This window comes from Plectropomus leopardus, chromosome 22 (assembly GCF_026936395.1).
Source record: "Plectropomus leopardus strain MGB_pleo_1.0 chromosome 22, ASM2693639v1, whole genome shotgun sequence".
Lineage (NCBI taxonomy): Eukaryota > Metazoa > Chordata > Actinopteri > Perciformes > Serranidae > Plectropomus > Plectropomus leopardus.
In genome coordinates, this window is record NC_142197.1 from 8666640 (window position 1) to 8682702 (window position 16063).

Genomic DNA, 16063 nt, shown 5'->3' on the forward strand with positions numbered 1-16063 from the left:
AGTCAGGTAAATCAAGACTGATGATGGAAGAAAGAGAAGAATGAGTTATTTATTTTACCTTCTCCAGTTTGTTTTGTGTTTATTTGTGTCTGAGTGTTGTTTGGTTTGTATGCCGTTGTCTGGGACTGTGATTGAGCATGGTGCGAATGTGCATTTGATCGTGAGAGTGCGAGAAACTCTGGTCTAAAACTTGATGAAAAGCGTGTTTGCTGCTTGTAAGAGTCTTTATGAATTAATAACATCCCACATCCATCCTCGGGTGAATGTGACTCATTCATCTTTTGCTGAGTGGAGTTTTGTGACTGAGTGGGTGTGTCAGCAGATCTCAGGTCTCAGTCAGAGCATGTACATGTACAGTATATACAGTATGTGAGAGTACTGTGCTTCTGTGTCTGTAGTCCAGTGTTATTGAGCAAACATGAGTAGGTCTATCATGTTCAGCAAAATCACGGCTGTTGTGATGTGACCTCTGCCCTGCTGTTTATGTGTAACAACAATGCATATGCTGTATTTACGTGTGTGTGTGTGTGTGTGTGTGTGTGTGTGTGTGTGTGTGTGTTTGTGTGTGTGTTGCAGAGATTGACACCAGTCTGAAAGATAGTCAGGGGAGAACAGCTCTGGATATCCTGAGAGATCATCCTGCACCGAAATCCCAGCAGATCACTGCTCTTATCCAAGGTAAGATGCTCACAGACACACACACACACAAACACACACACGCACACGCACACACACTTTAGATTTAGATGAATTTCGCTACTAAAATTGGGTCATTTCAGGAGCAAAAAATAGAATACCGACATAGAGAAAATGTAGTACAACATAACCAAGATTAAATACACACTCAATATTTGGTGTTTTTTTCATATACAGTTTAAAAGCTTACAGCTGCACAATCATGAACAGTGACGGATGTCAAAGTTTTAATGTCCTGAACTTTGCAGCTACGTTAGAACTTTAACACAAACATGTCTTTTGGACTTGACAGTGACAAGTTTTGCATTTGTAGAAAAAAGCGTTTCTGCTGATTGGATTGGTTGTAGGTGAAGATTAGACTGCAGATGTGTTGGCATGCAGGGTGTAGAAGTTGTTAAAATGTGAAAGGGCAATCCAATTTTGAGATGTTTTTGTTGTGGATGTAGAGTTTGACATTGTGACCGTCGTTGCGTGCGGATGTAATCCATTTGAGAAATCTTGTTTTCCAGGAAGTTTATCTTCTGTTGGTGAAACAATGGGAGATCCTGTACTGTATGTGTTCTGTTGCTTCAGAAGGACATCCCAGTTATACAACTCAAGCCCTTTTAATGTTGTCCTTGATGTTACTTCAGTATAGTGTACTTCCCAATTCACCTGTGTTGTCTTAGTCTTTGAGTTGCATCAGAAGTAAAGGGGTTACAAGGATTTTTTTGGTAAAGTATTGACACATATTTACATTTATTGCTACCTCGAGGGTTAGGGTTAGTTGTTATGACGGGAGCAAAAGAGGATGTCAGGCAACACAGTATAAAAGGCGACAAAGTTTGTTTGCACCAGAAGAACATCCTAACATCCCGAGTGAAAACTAAAAGTTAACGTGGAGTTATTGTATTATAGTGTGTCACATGACAAATGTCACATGAGATATGTTGTGTTAGTAAGAAATAGGGTTGCAAGGATATGAGAGGTCTTTGGTGTAATAACCATCTCAGAAAATATTAGGGTTTCATGGAATCACAGAATGAGGCAATTTTTGTTATTATCATTGCATGCAATTGGACTGAAAGGAAGGTAAACAAGTTTTTGGGGTTTTTTTGTTAAAAAAATGCTTAATTATCATTAAACTTATTTTTTTCAAATGGAAACACGTGTTGAAAGTCTGACTGGCAGTTAGGAAGGAAAGGAGATGCACAGGTGCAGGGGAGATCATTCTTCTAGTTGTTTTTTGTTTTTTTTTCTCAATACCGTATATAAGTCAATGTACACAATGTGATAACCATCAATTTTCAAACCATGGTATACCACGAAACTGGCATACTGTTGCAACCCAACAAACCTACATGTTTAAAACCAAACCACAATCAGTTTTCTAAACCTAACCAAGGAGTTTTGTTGCTTCAACCTCACCATACAGTTTTGAAACAACTGAGACTGTTTGACGGTGTTAACCACATGTTTAAAACTTTGACTATTAATAGCCATATACAAGCTATTCTGTCATCCACCAGTAAGTATGCTAATCCAGAGAAGGGTAGTAGGGTAGGAAGATAAACCAACTGTACACTGAATTTGTTTAAACCCATGATGTACAGTATATATTGTTTTAGACAAAATCCCTATCATTTACAATAAGAGCAGTTACAGTTGATATCCAGGAATCTGCACAGTAACAGAAACACAGAAATGTATCAGTAACTAGTATTGTAGAACTTGTACTGGCACACAGTGTACAGGCACAGCAGGACCTCACTGTACTTTATATATCTCACTTTTATTATGAGAGCCATCATCCTCACATTGAATCTTAGCAGCTTGACACTAAATATTTCAGTCTATGATTACTGTACAGCTCTGTTTACATCCAAATATACACAGTCTGTTCAAATAATGGCTGAGTATGTTCATTTACATGGACTGCAATTCAATTGTTGATATATTTGAAGACCACAGGCAGACTGGAGCATTAAAATCACGAAGGAGCACGGTTTTAAAGCGATAACAGTTTGAAAGAAGGACTGTAGGAAAGAGGGACTGTTCAAGAGTGTTTAAATATTCAAAAATTCTTTGTGAGTTAGCATGTTCATGCCTGTCAAAATCATCTTTGCCGAAAAAATACCACAGGGAGGGAAAAAGATTATTGTGCTTTTAAATGGGGCTGCAGCTAACAATTACTTTCCTTCTCAATTAATCTGCAGATTATTTTCCCAATTAAATCGGTTAATCCTTTGGTCCCTAAAATGTAAATATAGTAAAAGATAGCCACTATAATTCCTCAGAGCCCAAGGCGAAGTCTTATTAATATTCCATATTTTATCCGAATTGTAATCAGACTTTTTTCATCATGCAACTGCAGCACTTTTTCATTGCAGATAATCCTTGTCAGCCTATTTCAGCAACAGAGTAATATATATAATTTTTTTGTGTTTTCACTTTCTAACCTCAGTCTTCCTCATATTGGTCTTGGACCTGCCATTTAAAGGTCTGTTTATGCTCTCATGTTTGCTGCAGTATGTGTTTTGTGTGTCACCAGTGATTGTTAGTGTGAGTTTAGTCCACTGTCCCCGGAGACCCAGAGATTCTCCAGATTGCAACTTCTAAAGACAGCGTTGTCCTGAGGTGATTATGAGGCTGAGTGTGAACGCTGTAATCTGCGGCTCGGAGGCCTTCACGATCTTTCGTTGTGTAATCTGTGGGTGTATGTAAGCCACGCAGTTACACATGATTTAAAGAGGGCGAGATAAAGGCAGACAGTAACAGAGGGATAGAGGGATGAGGAGAATATGTCAGAGCCAAAATTAACAGTGTGTTGGTCTTAACTCGGGGGCAAATATAGAAAGGGAAACACAGACTAACTCTGAGGAATGTTACAAATTGGCCACAGCTAGAAAATAACAGACATAAAGCTGACATTAAACCAGGGAAAACACAGTGATGCAACAGACAGAGCAGTCGTAATTGGGGATTCCAGTTTCAAGTTTCATGTAATGCTCAAAGAATCTGATACAATAAATAAATTTGGTTCCATGATCCACAGCTTATCAGTCTCACGGCTCTCATCAACATTGTTTCTACTGGCAACAGGCGGCTGTTTTCAACAAGAAAGTGCTAAAAAAAACACTGTATTCTACCTGCTTAGCACCAAACAGCAGACAAAGTTGGTAAAATATAGTAGAAGTCCAAAGAACTGATACATATTCTTATAACATGATGGTACTTGTTTTCTGCAGTACAGTAGGTACTGGGAATGTAATTACTCTGGACCTAACGGGGCAGCATATCTGCCTTTAAGTGTTCTGGTCTGCTGTTTAAAGTCAAAGCAAGAAGAAGAACGCCTACCAGCGTGGAAGAACAACAACAACAACGTGTAAAATTTTGACAAACACACCTGCAGCAACAGCTCTATCTCGACCCATCAAAAAGAAAAGCACTTTTTTCATGAAGTCAGTGTATTTTGTTAATTCTTTGCACTGGGAGTGTTGTGTATATGCACTGTGCTACAAATGGTAACAGCATCACCAGGCAATGAGGGTCTGTTCTGTGTGAGCACTGCTTGTTTAACAACTTTTGTGGTTGCTGAGAGTTGAAAAATTTTCAACTTTTTCAACTTTTGGGTAAAATGTGCTAGTGGAGGAGACCAGCCATCACATCTGATATGTACAAGTGCAGAACAGGAATTTTGACTGTCATGTAACTGAAATATTTAAAAAATCAGATGTACGTTGTCTTCCAAGGATCTTGAGTTACTAATACACACTTTCATTTTCTCCCACTTTTTTTTTGTAATTCTCTTTACAAACGCCTTAGTCATGCTGCTCTGAATCGGTTACAACTGGTTCAAAACGCAGCTGTGAGACTACTGACTAGGACGAGCTGTCGCACCCACATAACAACAATTCTTGCATTCCTCCATTGGCTTCCAGTAAAATTCAGAATATACCACAAGATCCTGTTGATAACGATCAAAGCCCTGCACAACCTTGCCCCCAGTCTCTTATCTGTACCCCGCTACTACTTTAAAACAAAACATGGTCGTGCATTCGCTGTTTTAGCCCCTACCCTCTGGAACAGTCTTCCCCACCGCGTTAGGTTTGTTGAGTCCTTGGACTGCTTTAAACGTCTACTAAAAACTCACCTTTATAGGCAAACCTTCCTATAGCCACTCCATGTGTGATATTTTTCTTTGTTTGTTTTGGTCTTGTCTGTCCCTCATTATGAAGTGTTCCAAATTGTAATTCACTGAAACTCAATTAACTCGTTCATTCACTGATATATTTTTAAGTGTGTATATATGTGTTTTGTGAAGCACTTTGTAACTGTGTGTTTTAAAAAGTGCTATATAAATAAAGCTTTACTTACTTGCTTAATAATTTTTATTAACCGTATTGTAAGCGTTATGTTTCCTCACCAACAAAATCTCATGAACCCACACAGACTCATATTCTGAATTTTCTGATTAATAACATATTTTGATTTTAATCTAAACATTTTGATAAAGGAGTGCATATTTGAACACATGGGGTTTATTTTGTTTTTGCTTTTTACCGTGGTATTGAATTGGGTGTCAGCTACTAAATTTCTGGTAACACTACATGCCTACGAACTGGTGAACAAAGTGAAGCATTTAGTAGCTAAAGAGTCAGATATTTTTCTCAGGAGTTTAAGAGAAAAACACATAGCTTGGAAGAAAATGAGTATTTGATTTAAAATTGTCAGGTGGCCAGAAACACAACTCTAAATGAATACTAATGTTCTCCATGTCTGCTGGATATGTTAATAGACAACTAATACTTTAGCAACAACAAATTTAGTGCTTGTTCTGTTGCCCCCAAGTGGCCTAAAAAAAATCAATAGTATGCAAAACATTGTTGATGTTTTGCTGTTTTGTACACATTTCCCCAATGTTCACCTTGATATTTGGTATTTCTGAACACCTTTGGATCTCCACTGGAATTTAAAGTAAGGTTGGATGTATTTGAACAAAGCTTCACAGGATGAGCTTGTACTGACTGACCACTCGTGGATCAGTGAGGTTGAATGGGTTAATGCAGCTGCTTTAATGTATTTTTCATTCGAGCATCCTTTGAATTCTGCTGCTCAAATCCTGAGCAGTACAAATACAATATTGTGCCTTTTTGAGACCCTGACTCGTCGCTCTGACTCCGAGCACAATGCTTATGAAACTAAAAGTCTAACAAAAAAGACATATTTCATTACTTTTTTTAACAACATTTTCCGACCCTTTTGGCATATTGTACTATAATGTTATTATTGAAGATACAACATGTTTTTTTTTTTTTAAATGTTTTTTGGCACACTTTACCAAGATGTTTTTATACTATACTAGGACGTTTTTATCAAATATTATTCTATAACTTTTTTGAATGACGTATTTTTAACTTTTTCAGCATACTGTACTATGACATTTTTATCGATGCTATGACAGTACTATACAATGACTTATAAATTACTGTTTTTTTACAGATATATTTTTTGTGACTTTTTTGGCATACTTGGTATGATTTAGTATTAGTAAGAGTTTTATGGAATACTACACGCTGATATTTTTTCCCACTTTTTTAAGTTGTTCAGAATCAATGAGGGAAACACTTTTCTAGACATGAATAGATGACTTGTAGCTTTTTAAATGTCAAAAATTCTTGGCGAGGAAAGCTGCAATCAAAATCAAGATTTCAGCAAACCAGTGCTGGAAACAAAGAGATTTGGACTTCAGCATGAATAGGAGACTGGGTGTGTGTGAGTGAGGAAGACACAGAGGGAGAAAGAGGACACAGCTGTGACTTGGTGAAAAGATCAGCTGCATGCCATTTCCTGTTGGAGAGGAGATGGAGAGGGAAACACACACAAAAAGAGCAAAAGATATGTCATTTACTTGATTGTACCAGCTGAGGGGCTTTCTGGTTGCCACAGGCTGCTCATTATGAACAGATTCTCATTACTTCTACTGTTCGGATTCATTAACAGTTCACTTTTTACAGCCCACCAGCAACTGGTTATGTACTCGTAGTGCAGCGCAGTAGTTTAGCAGAAATGTCAGGCTGTTTGTCTTCTGCTGTTTATGACAAATCTAAAGTATGAGTACTGGGAAATAAAACTGTCAAAGCTGTGCAGTCCTCCCTGTCAGACACTCTCTGATATACATTCCTATGCTCAGTGTAATTGTATGCTAATGTATGGTTGTGTATCATAATTATCGAGCTGAATGCCACGATTCATAGCAGGAATACACACAAATACACTTTTCCTGACATGAATAGGATTCCTCATTAGAGCTCTGCAGGGAATCTGCCACATGATTTCTCTGTGGAAGCGTGTTAGTGTGGATTCAGCTGCTAATGCCTCACTTAAGCAAGTTTATTATCTAGTCTTCAACGTGTTGTCCGCCCCCCACACCTGAACCTGCTTTCTCTGCTCCTCCTCCCTACTTTCTCCCCTCTCCCCCCTCCTCACATTATTCTTCTCTTTTGCTTTTATGAACAGCAGAGTGCTCTATTAGCAGAAGCTGTGAAGTGAATTTGCGGCACGGGGAAAAGTGCGAATTGAATGCAGCACAAGCTGTTTACCATGCTGATGCCCGCGCTATTATATCGATCCAGTAAAATGCCTCTGAAATGCTTTTCCTCCCCCACCGTCACACCACCATTGCGTTTTACTCCAAACTCCTCTTCAGGATGGAGCCTCTTCCTCCTCTTTCTTCCTGTTTTCCCAAAATATCATTTTTTTCTTGTTATTTGTACCCTGCATCTTCTCACCATCTCTCCCTGCTTTGTTTCCATGTCCGTGTAGAATATATGATGGACGAGATGGATAGGAGGAGTATCGTGGAGGAGCCTGTTCGCAAGTGTCCCATCCCTGCACCTAGAACCTCTGTCCCCTCGCCCTCTGCTTCCCCCTCCCTCAGACACAAGAGTGAGTAAACATACACATACACAATAATGGCAACAACTGCAACACATAATCAATCAACGGGTTTACACTGAAATTCAAGGTGTGTTTTCTGACCAGTAATGTTTCAGTCGAAAAATGGCAAGTGTTAGAAAATTAAAAAAACAGCAGTGGAAAAAAATTATGGTACTGTGCAAAAAGATAAGTTTTAATGAAGTTGTAATGACAATATATAAAATTAATACTCTCTTTACGTCTATTTAGTAAGATACAAACAAAGAATACAGAATTGATATATAGTGTGACACATGGAATCCAATATTTATCTTTGGACATGTCTTAAATGCAACCTGGTATAAATACACCAGAAGATTAGTATTGTAAATGTCTTCCCGAGAGAGTTCACGACATTCTCAGTTGAAAAGGAGGTCACAGTAAATATTTGCAACTTTAGCCTGTTGGAAAATGTTTTATTGTGAAATATTTGCGTTTTTAATACTGTATACAGTTTTCTTGTACGTTATGGTTGTATTTTAGTAACAGAACTTCTGAAAAATAAGTATGTATGATCATTCTAACCTTGCTAAAGTGACAAGTTTGGTTAAACTTTTCTATCCCCTTGGATCCACATGCAATAATGGGCATAATCTAGATCCTAGTAACCCTGAGAAGCAAATAAAATACTTACTTAAAATTCTGTGGACATTTACAAAGTACTTGGTAATTTCACTATATTGTATTTTCATTATATTGTGCTGTGAATCAGTAAAGACTCTTCTATTATTTTGTCAGACGGTGGATACCAGAGCAAATGTGGCACAGATGATTTTTATATGCAATGGCCCAGTTATTTATGTGTCATTCACGTATGCACTTTATTTTGCATGTTTACAGACATCCCCATTCACTTTAGAGCTTTTCTATTTTGAGTTTTAAAGGCACGAGATCACCTGTGGGTCTATACGCTGTGAGCTCTCACTGTATTCTTCTTAGTTAGCATCTAATACCAGTAACACCATTGAAGACCAGCCACTACCTGCGATAGTGCGATTTTGTCATTATATTTTGTGTTGTTATATTGTTCCACCTAAATGCAGTTGGCAGTCAGCATCTAATACCAACACTCAACATCAAAATTCGGTGGCAGTGCATTCACTCAGCATTATTACATGGCCTGTGTTAATATGCAGCTGTACCCTCCACTGCTGCAGTCGAATCCAGTTATTGCTGTAACATGCAGATGCAATTTCATCATTTTGTTGTCTTTTCTTTCATTTATTTTTGCCTTGCATTGTAATAAAAAACGGGTCATTGTCATGAGAACGCCAATCTGCAGTTGCCCGATATCCAGATTTCTTCTAAATTAAGCTATATTTGTACCAAATTTGGTGCTTTTATCACAGAATTAACGATAGGTTAGCTATGTCGCCCCACTAATAACATTTTAGAAATAATCTCCATAAAAAGAGAAGTAGAGAAAGCACTGTAGGCAATCTGTGCAGCCCTGTGGAAGAATTTAACTTTAATTCAGAATATATTTCAACTTAATTTTTGTGCATTTCTATATTTTTTTTTGTAATCAAAATCTATCTCTAAATTGGATCTGAAGTGCTATTTATTTTTGCAATGTGGGCAGACAATAAAATAAAACTCCAGCCATGGTGAGCAGCTCTTTTTGTGGAGAAAGACAGTTACTACAGCTCTTAACAGCCATGCATTTTCCCTATCCAGCGCTGCCCTCTGTGTTAAGATTTTAACATTGCAACAAGCTGAATTACTGCTGATCCATTGTTTTGCCTGTTATAGAAACCATTAGTTTTGTCTAGTGATCAGAAATATCTTCTACTTTATTGTGTGCTTGTGTGCAGTCTGTTTTTGGTGGTTTAACAAAGAATCAAACTTTACAGTATGTGGTCTTTCTCTGTATTCAGTTAGATAAGTTATATTCTTTACCACTCTGGTACTAACAGAGGTAGATACTGACTTTATTCTGACGCTTTATGCAATTTCCCCAGATGACGCTGTGACAAGTGAGCTGTCCAAACTGCTCCACGAGATCAAAAAGTGCCGGGACAGGGACTACTCCTTTGAGGAGCTCTGCCACACCATCTCCTCCCACTCCATGGACAGCTTTGGCAGCGGGCGGCTCTCTGACGAAGAGCGCCCGGATCGACCCAACGGCACCCTGACCCGCGTCAAGGTACGGCGCTCAGATATGACAGATGATTGGTGCATATGAGTTTGGTGTGTTATTTATCTCTGCTAACTCACACTTCTGAGCTAAGAAATCACAACTTGTCACATGTTATATGTGCGTGATGTATTGTAGAAGCACAGAGGTAGTTTGTGCTAATGGTAAGTGGACTGCATTTATGAAGTACTTTTTGTAATATGGTTGGGGCAACTCATCAACATCACTGATAACAGAAATATGTTGTTTTGCAAAACATGCCTCAGCATGTTACAATGAGGTAGATGGTACTTAAGAACAGACAAAAAACTACAATTCTCTTGTTCAGTGAAAGGGTTGATATTGTTTTTTAGCAAAGATGATGGAAGAAAATATAGATAGCTACTTAAGTGAAAAAAATTATAGCTACTTCAAATTCTCCTGTCTATATAATGATTCTTCAGTTCAGTAAAATGGTTGATATTGTTTTTAATCACGGATGACAAAATAAAACATTTCAATATTAATGTGATAAGTTTTTATATATATTAATGTTATAATAATGTTGTAATTTTAAGTAAAATCTTAAAAATAATGAATAAATTAGTCGTTAGAATAACCCTCCCTCCACAGACCAATTCACACACAGTCTCACACACACTGATGACAGAGAGCTACCATACAAGACACTGGCCAAACTGTTGGATGTAATTAGGATTCAGTGTCGCTGTTGCTCACTCTATGTGCTTATCCACAGCTGCTCCACATCACAACTTCAGTCTGACTGAAGTAATAAGTCACCAAAACAATAATCAGCAACAACTTTGATAATCAGTTAATGTTACGGGCATTATTGGTTTCAGACACTTAAATTTAAAGATCTGATGCTTTTATCTGTGTTATGTCATTGGACTGCTGCAGTCAAACAAAAGAAGCAATATGAAGAGGTCACCTCTGCATGCTTGACCACCTTTAGACCTCAAAATTAGGGAGGATTTCAGTTTAGTTAGTAAGTATTAGTTTTTGATTTGTGCCCCTAGTGCTTGAGTAGAGTACCCCTCTCCAGCTCCGGAGGGTTGGAGGAGGAGTGGGGAAGCACCAACGAGGAGGACACATTAGGCTTTTAGAGTATTAGAGTGCAAGGTTGTGAAAACAAAAAAGGAAACAAACATTAAACAATACAAGAAATTTTGGAGAATTTTATCCCTGCAATGAAGGCAGGAGAGGGCAATGAAAAACAAAAGTTTGCACCCTTTGGAAACGTTTCACCATTTTCTAACATTTGACAAATTCAGTTTTGTTAAAATAATCATTTAGTGAGTTAGTTGCAGCCATAGTTAAAACTAGGTGCCACTTGTGTGTTCCAGAAATAGTTTCAATGACAGATTTTCAATATAGTAGAAACCATTTGTACTTTTTTATAAAATGAGTTAATGAGAGAATGGTGCAAACACTTAAACTTCGGTATAGATATTTTGTTTCAACAAAATATTACAATAATCTCTCTACATTATACTGGATTTTTAGATCGTTTTAACACACAAACGTCTTCTTTCATGTCATTTGTGCAATGCATGTACACAACTTCAGCATTTTATCGTAATTGTAGACAGAGAAGCCGCACAGACCGCCAGTTTCTGCTGTGTGAAGCGAGTAAAAAGCAAACTTTTCTCTTTTAAATTAAAAATAATTCCCCACTACATGTCTACCACCTCTGCATCAATGTTTTTAACACCACAAAGGATCCAGATAAAAAGCCCTGCAAATGTCCTGTGCAGAAATGAATGCTTGTACTTTGTCTATATTGACAACAGAGGGCAGTATCAGACTGATGCCGCTGATCTGGCTCATCCAATTGAGTATTCACTTGTTGTTGCTGAAACCCAACAGCTTCTGTTTGTTGTTTGCTGAATTAGTTTAGAATTGTAATTATTATTTGTGCTCAAACAGCCGGTGACAGCCTGCAGACATTGCTTTTGCTTGACCTTGCTTCTTCTCATTAGGTGCTTTTTGTACTGAAATATTGCCAGTAGTATCGACTTCACTTGATTACTGTCTCTCCACACTCACAGCCACACACACACACACAAACACACACACAGGAAAACTGATTAGACCTTATTGGTTGGAATTCCACTCTGAGGATGAAATAGACGACTTTTCTCAGTATTAGCTGAGCAGAGAATCACAGCTGCAGTTTATTTCTAACAGCCAGCACAGCGTGACAAAGAGGCTCTGAGGTTTTTCAATTCCACTGTCCAGGAAGTCAGATGCACCGCAGGACACAGAGGTCATCTATCACACTGACCCCCCACCTGAGCCTTTAGACCACATACACACAAACACACACAGAAGCATCCAAAGAAATGCGATTGTCTGTGTCTGTGCCTCGCGCAGGCTTATTACGGCTTGTCTGTCTCCATTTTTCTTTCTATTTCTCTCCTCATTCTAACACACACAAACACACATTACACACACCTCAGTGAGGGAATATTTTGACACTGATCAATAGCTCATCTTCTCCTCCATATCTGTAATATGCTCAATATGAAAGCAAGCTGGGGAATGTTTACGCCCAGTGTAGCAGGCGTCCAAACCTGCACAGGCTCACGCACACACACACACGTATGTTAAACACACACATCTCTGCTCACTCAGACTGTAATTATCTCAATCCATCTCTCTCCCTTTCTCTCTATAAGTACCAATTTGTATTCTATTACTGACGTTAGCAGTGCGTATGTATGTTTATGTGCCCCCAGGCTACTGTCTGTACGTGTGGCCGGAGCTATTAGTATGTGGTTCGTTGTGTCTGTTACACATGAATAAAACATGCAAAACCTAAGACGGCACACACTCAGGCACACACATGCACTTGACGGAGGCAACGAGGGCTTGTCACATTGCCGTGATGCCCTTTGTGCGTAAACCGAGTAATAATGGGAATGCTTTTTATGTTTTTATAGTCCTCCTGTATTTTAATGAGTACTCACAATGTGTGTGTTCATTGTAGTTACACCAGTTTGTGTCCTTGAAAAAACAAAACATAGTTTGACACTAAAATGATAAAAAAAAGAAGCAGCACATCGTCATAGTTTAGAAGCCGCAGTCGTGTGCTGGGCATTTTTGCTTCTTAATGTATTTTCTGCTGATTGACAAGAAACATTAGACATTGAAATATCTGCAGAATGTAGAAAAGTTTAAGCAGCGCGCACAACCAAAAGCGATGACAACTAGATGCTGGACCAAGCAAAAATAGATATGGAAAGCAGAAAAAATCGGCACACTAGCATATGCTCCCAAAAGATTTATTCAAAATCTCCACACATGTGAGGAAATGTCACACGTGTGGAGATTTTGAATAAATCTTTTGGGAGGATGTGCTAGTGTGCCGATTTTTTCTGTTTTTCTGTATCTGCCGCATGTACCTGTTCTCCTGTTCCTTCTTTTACTCCCTTTTTCTTTTAATTTGAAGCCGAGTTGTGTTGTTACCAAGCAGCAGCGTCCAGGGCTGAAAACAAAGGTGCCAAAAACTGCAGTTCCTCAAATAGCCACTGAAGTCGGCTCTCAAAGAGCGTCAAAATGCCCAACTTTACAGCAGAAATAAACACACTTATAGCCTGGTACAAAAAAAAGGTTTTGGTTTCTATGGCTAATCTCAACACCCATATGACAACTGTATGTGGGGTAATTTTTATATAACTCTTCTGTGTACATTTTATGAAGGCTTGAAGTTGCGTAAAATTAACAGCAGGGTCACTTTGACTGACAGGCTGTCTGTGAGGCGTCACCTCAGTGTATAAGTCAGATCCACCTCTCCAAATATGGTCACTTCTAGCGCCAAAAAACAAGATTGCGACTTCAAAATGCCGAACGAAAGGCTTCAAAATGTCAGTCCACAAACCAGTGAGTGACGTCATGGTGGCTATGTCCATTAATATTTATACAGTCACCAGAAAACCTTGAAAAACTGTTGAATGTGTGGATTCATAAATCTATGTGAAAATTTGTATACCTACATCTGCTTAATAAAAGGTACTTTTCTTTAAATAAAGAGCCTCACATGTATTACAATACAATAGTCAGTTCAAGTCAATATTCATCCCACAAGCCCTTAAAATGTACACACAGACATACAAAACAACAAAACACCCTTATGTAGATAAGTAGAAAAAAGAAGAGGGCTTCCCATCAACAACTAATGTAATATTGATCAGTTATGCAGTCTTCAGTGATGAATAATTAATTTGTTCTTTTTAACAAACACTGGCTTTTATCTGATATTTACTGTAATGAAAGGATGTATCGTATGCATTGTGCATGCATGTGGTGCAGTGAGTGTGTGTGTGTGTGTGTGTGTGTGTGTGTGTGTGTGTGTGTGTGTGTGTGTGTGTGTGTGTGAGGACTGCAGTCCCTTTTACATCAATCAATATTCCAGTGTTGCAGAGGTCCCTTTGCAATCTGGAGTGATTTGTGACCTTTTGGTTTCAGCCTCATTTTCTTCCTCTTTCTTCAGTCTGACTGCTTCTCTGTTGCTCTTCCCATCTGTCCTTCCCTCCTGCTGTGTCTCCTTTCATTTCTCACAATTTTCTTCCTATTTAAGCTTTTTCTTTCCTGCAGCACTTCTCCCTGTCTTTAACATGTCCCCCTAAGTTCCTCTCCTAATTCTCTCCCTCTTTACCTTGATTTCTCTGCCCTCCTGCTTTTTTTAGACCTTCGCTGCAAAGATGATTTCTCTTCTCTCGTCATCAAGCCTCCCTCGGCTCTCCCCCTCTGCCCCTCTCTTTCCTCTCCTATTGCTTCTTTTAAAAGCTACATATCAGACACTGCAGTGGTATCTGTCTATGTAATCCGCTGTGACCTGCGTCCTCTGCTGCATCATACAGTTCACTGAGATATCAGGTGGGCGGCATCTGCCCTCTGACACCTCGTGCCACCGAGCTCATCCACACACCTGCCTCGTGGGAGCCAAAGAGCCCCAGGAAAGGACACCGTGTGCATGTGTGTGTGATAGAGTTGCTCTGTTGTTCCTGCACCTCTCCTTTCAGGTTAACTCATTGTGGCAATGCAGCAATGCAAAGGTATTTCAGCTTTTAATGCTGTGCCAGTTGTTTCAGGAATTTTCCTGAAATGAAAATCGACATCCCAGTAAAAGGGAGACGGGGCTGAACAGAAGAAATAATATGAAACCTGATTTCAGTGATATCCTTGAAACTCTTGATTTACATTGAGTACGTATTGTTATCTTATAGAATGTGCATAGTTTTTGTTTTGCCCTTAATATAAAATCAAATGACAAAAAGTTGCGCTTAATGCTACATACAATGCAGAGTGTATAGATCAATGGTCTGAGAAACTTTTTTGGAACTTTCTAAAAACCTGCCAGTGCACACCACTGCAACAAGAGGAGATTTGATCTCTGGAGCAACTGTGTGCACTTTCAGTTTTACAGACTTATTCTGTGGTTGAATATAATTTGTAGCTCCTTAAAATAAGAGTGAGGATAATGACAATGAAACACGTACTCACGGTTGCTTTTGTAGTATTAAATAAATGGTAAGAAACATAAAGCAGCCTGAGCTTTAGAGGGATGGTATTCATAATAAATTTGCCACAATAATTGAAATGACTAGTGCTAAGTAATTAGTCAGTACGGCTTTCGTCAGATAATGCTGCTGCAAGCGAACACGCCGTCTTCGATCGTTTTGACAAGGCCAGCTGCCTTTGATACAGGCAAATTGGCTATTGAAATGTGATGATCCTTTGTTATAAAACCAGCTGCTGGCGATTTTGGCAAGCCGAGTTGCAGGTGACATCAGCAGAGGCTTGAGTTGAGCTGAGACAGGCCAGTTCACACCGCTGCAGGTTCTCTTTGCAACGTTTTGAAACAGTTTCATCTCATCGCAGATATTTGTTCTAACGTGGGCTTTACATATTGTCATTGCGGATTTGTCTTCTGATGGGCACGTAGATCCTCTGACCCTAACATCTCTTCACTATTGGTTACTCCTTGTGCTGGTGATCTGATGATGTAAGAGTTTTTTACTTTTTTTAATGTTTTTATTTATGCTCACAGCGGCCGAGCCCACCTCTCGCTGTGGCTGTGGAGGAGGACGAGGCTGAAAAGAGTTGTGGCCCCACTGGATTCTGGGAGGCCCTGACACCCTGCAATGGCTGCCACAACCTTGGCTTTTCCAGCTTGTCACAGGTCAACACACAAACAAACACACACACACACACACACACACACACACACACACACACACACACAGAGTAAATTACAGTGATTTTGTC

At 38.9% G+C, this 16063-nt stretch overlaps 1 protein-coding gene across 6 annotated transcripts in view; it reads left to right on the forward strand.

Moving 5' to 3' along the window:
• anks1b (ankyrin repeat and sterile alpha motif domain containing 1B) overlaps nt 1–16063 on the forward strand; it is a 284427-nt gene that overhangs the window by 109004 nt on the left and 159360 nt on the right. For all 6 annotated transcript variants that reach the window (XM_042511305.2, XM_088072744.1, XM_088072740.1 and 3 more), the window contains 4 exons: nt 577–678; nt 7501–7623; nt 9615–9799; nt 15846–15977. In XM_042511305.2, the coding sequence (XP_042367239.2) occupies nt 577–678; nt 7501–7623; nt 9615–9799; nt 15846–15977 (542 nt within the window). The remainder of the gene's footprint in view (nt 1–576; nt 679–7500; nt 7624–9614; nt 9800–15845; nt 15978–16063) is intronic.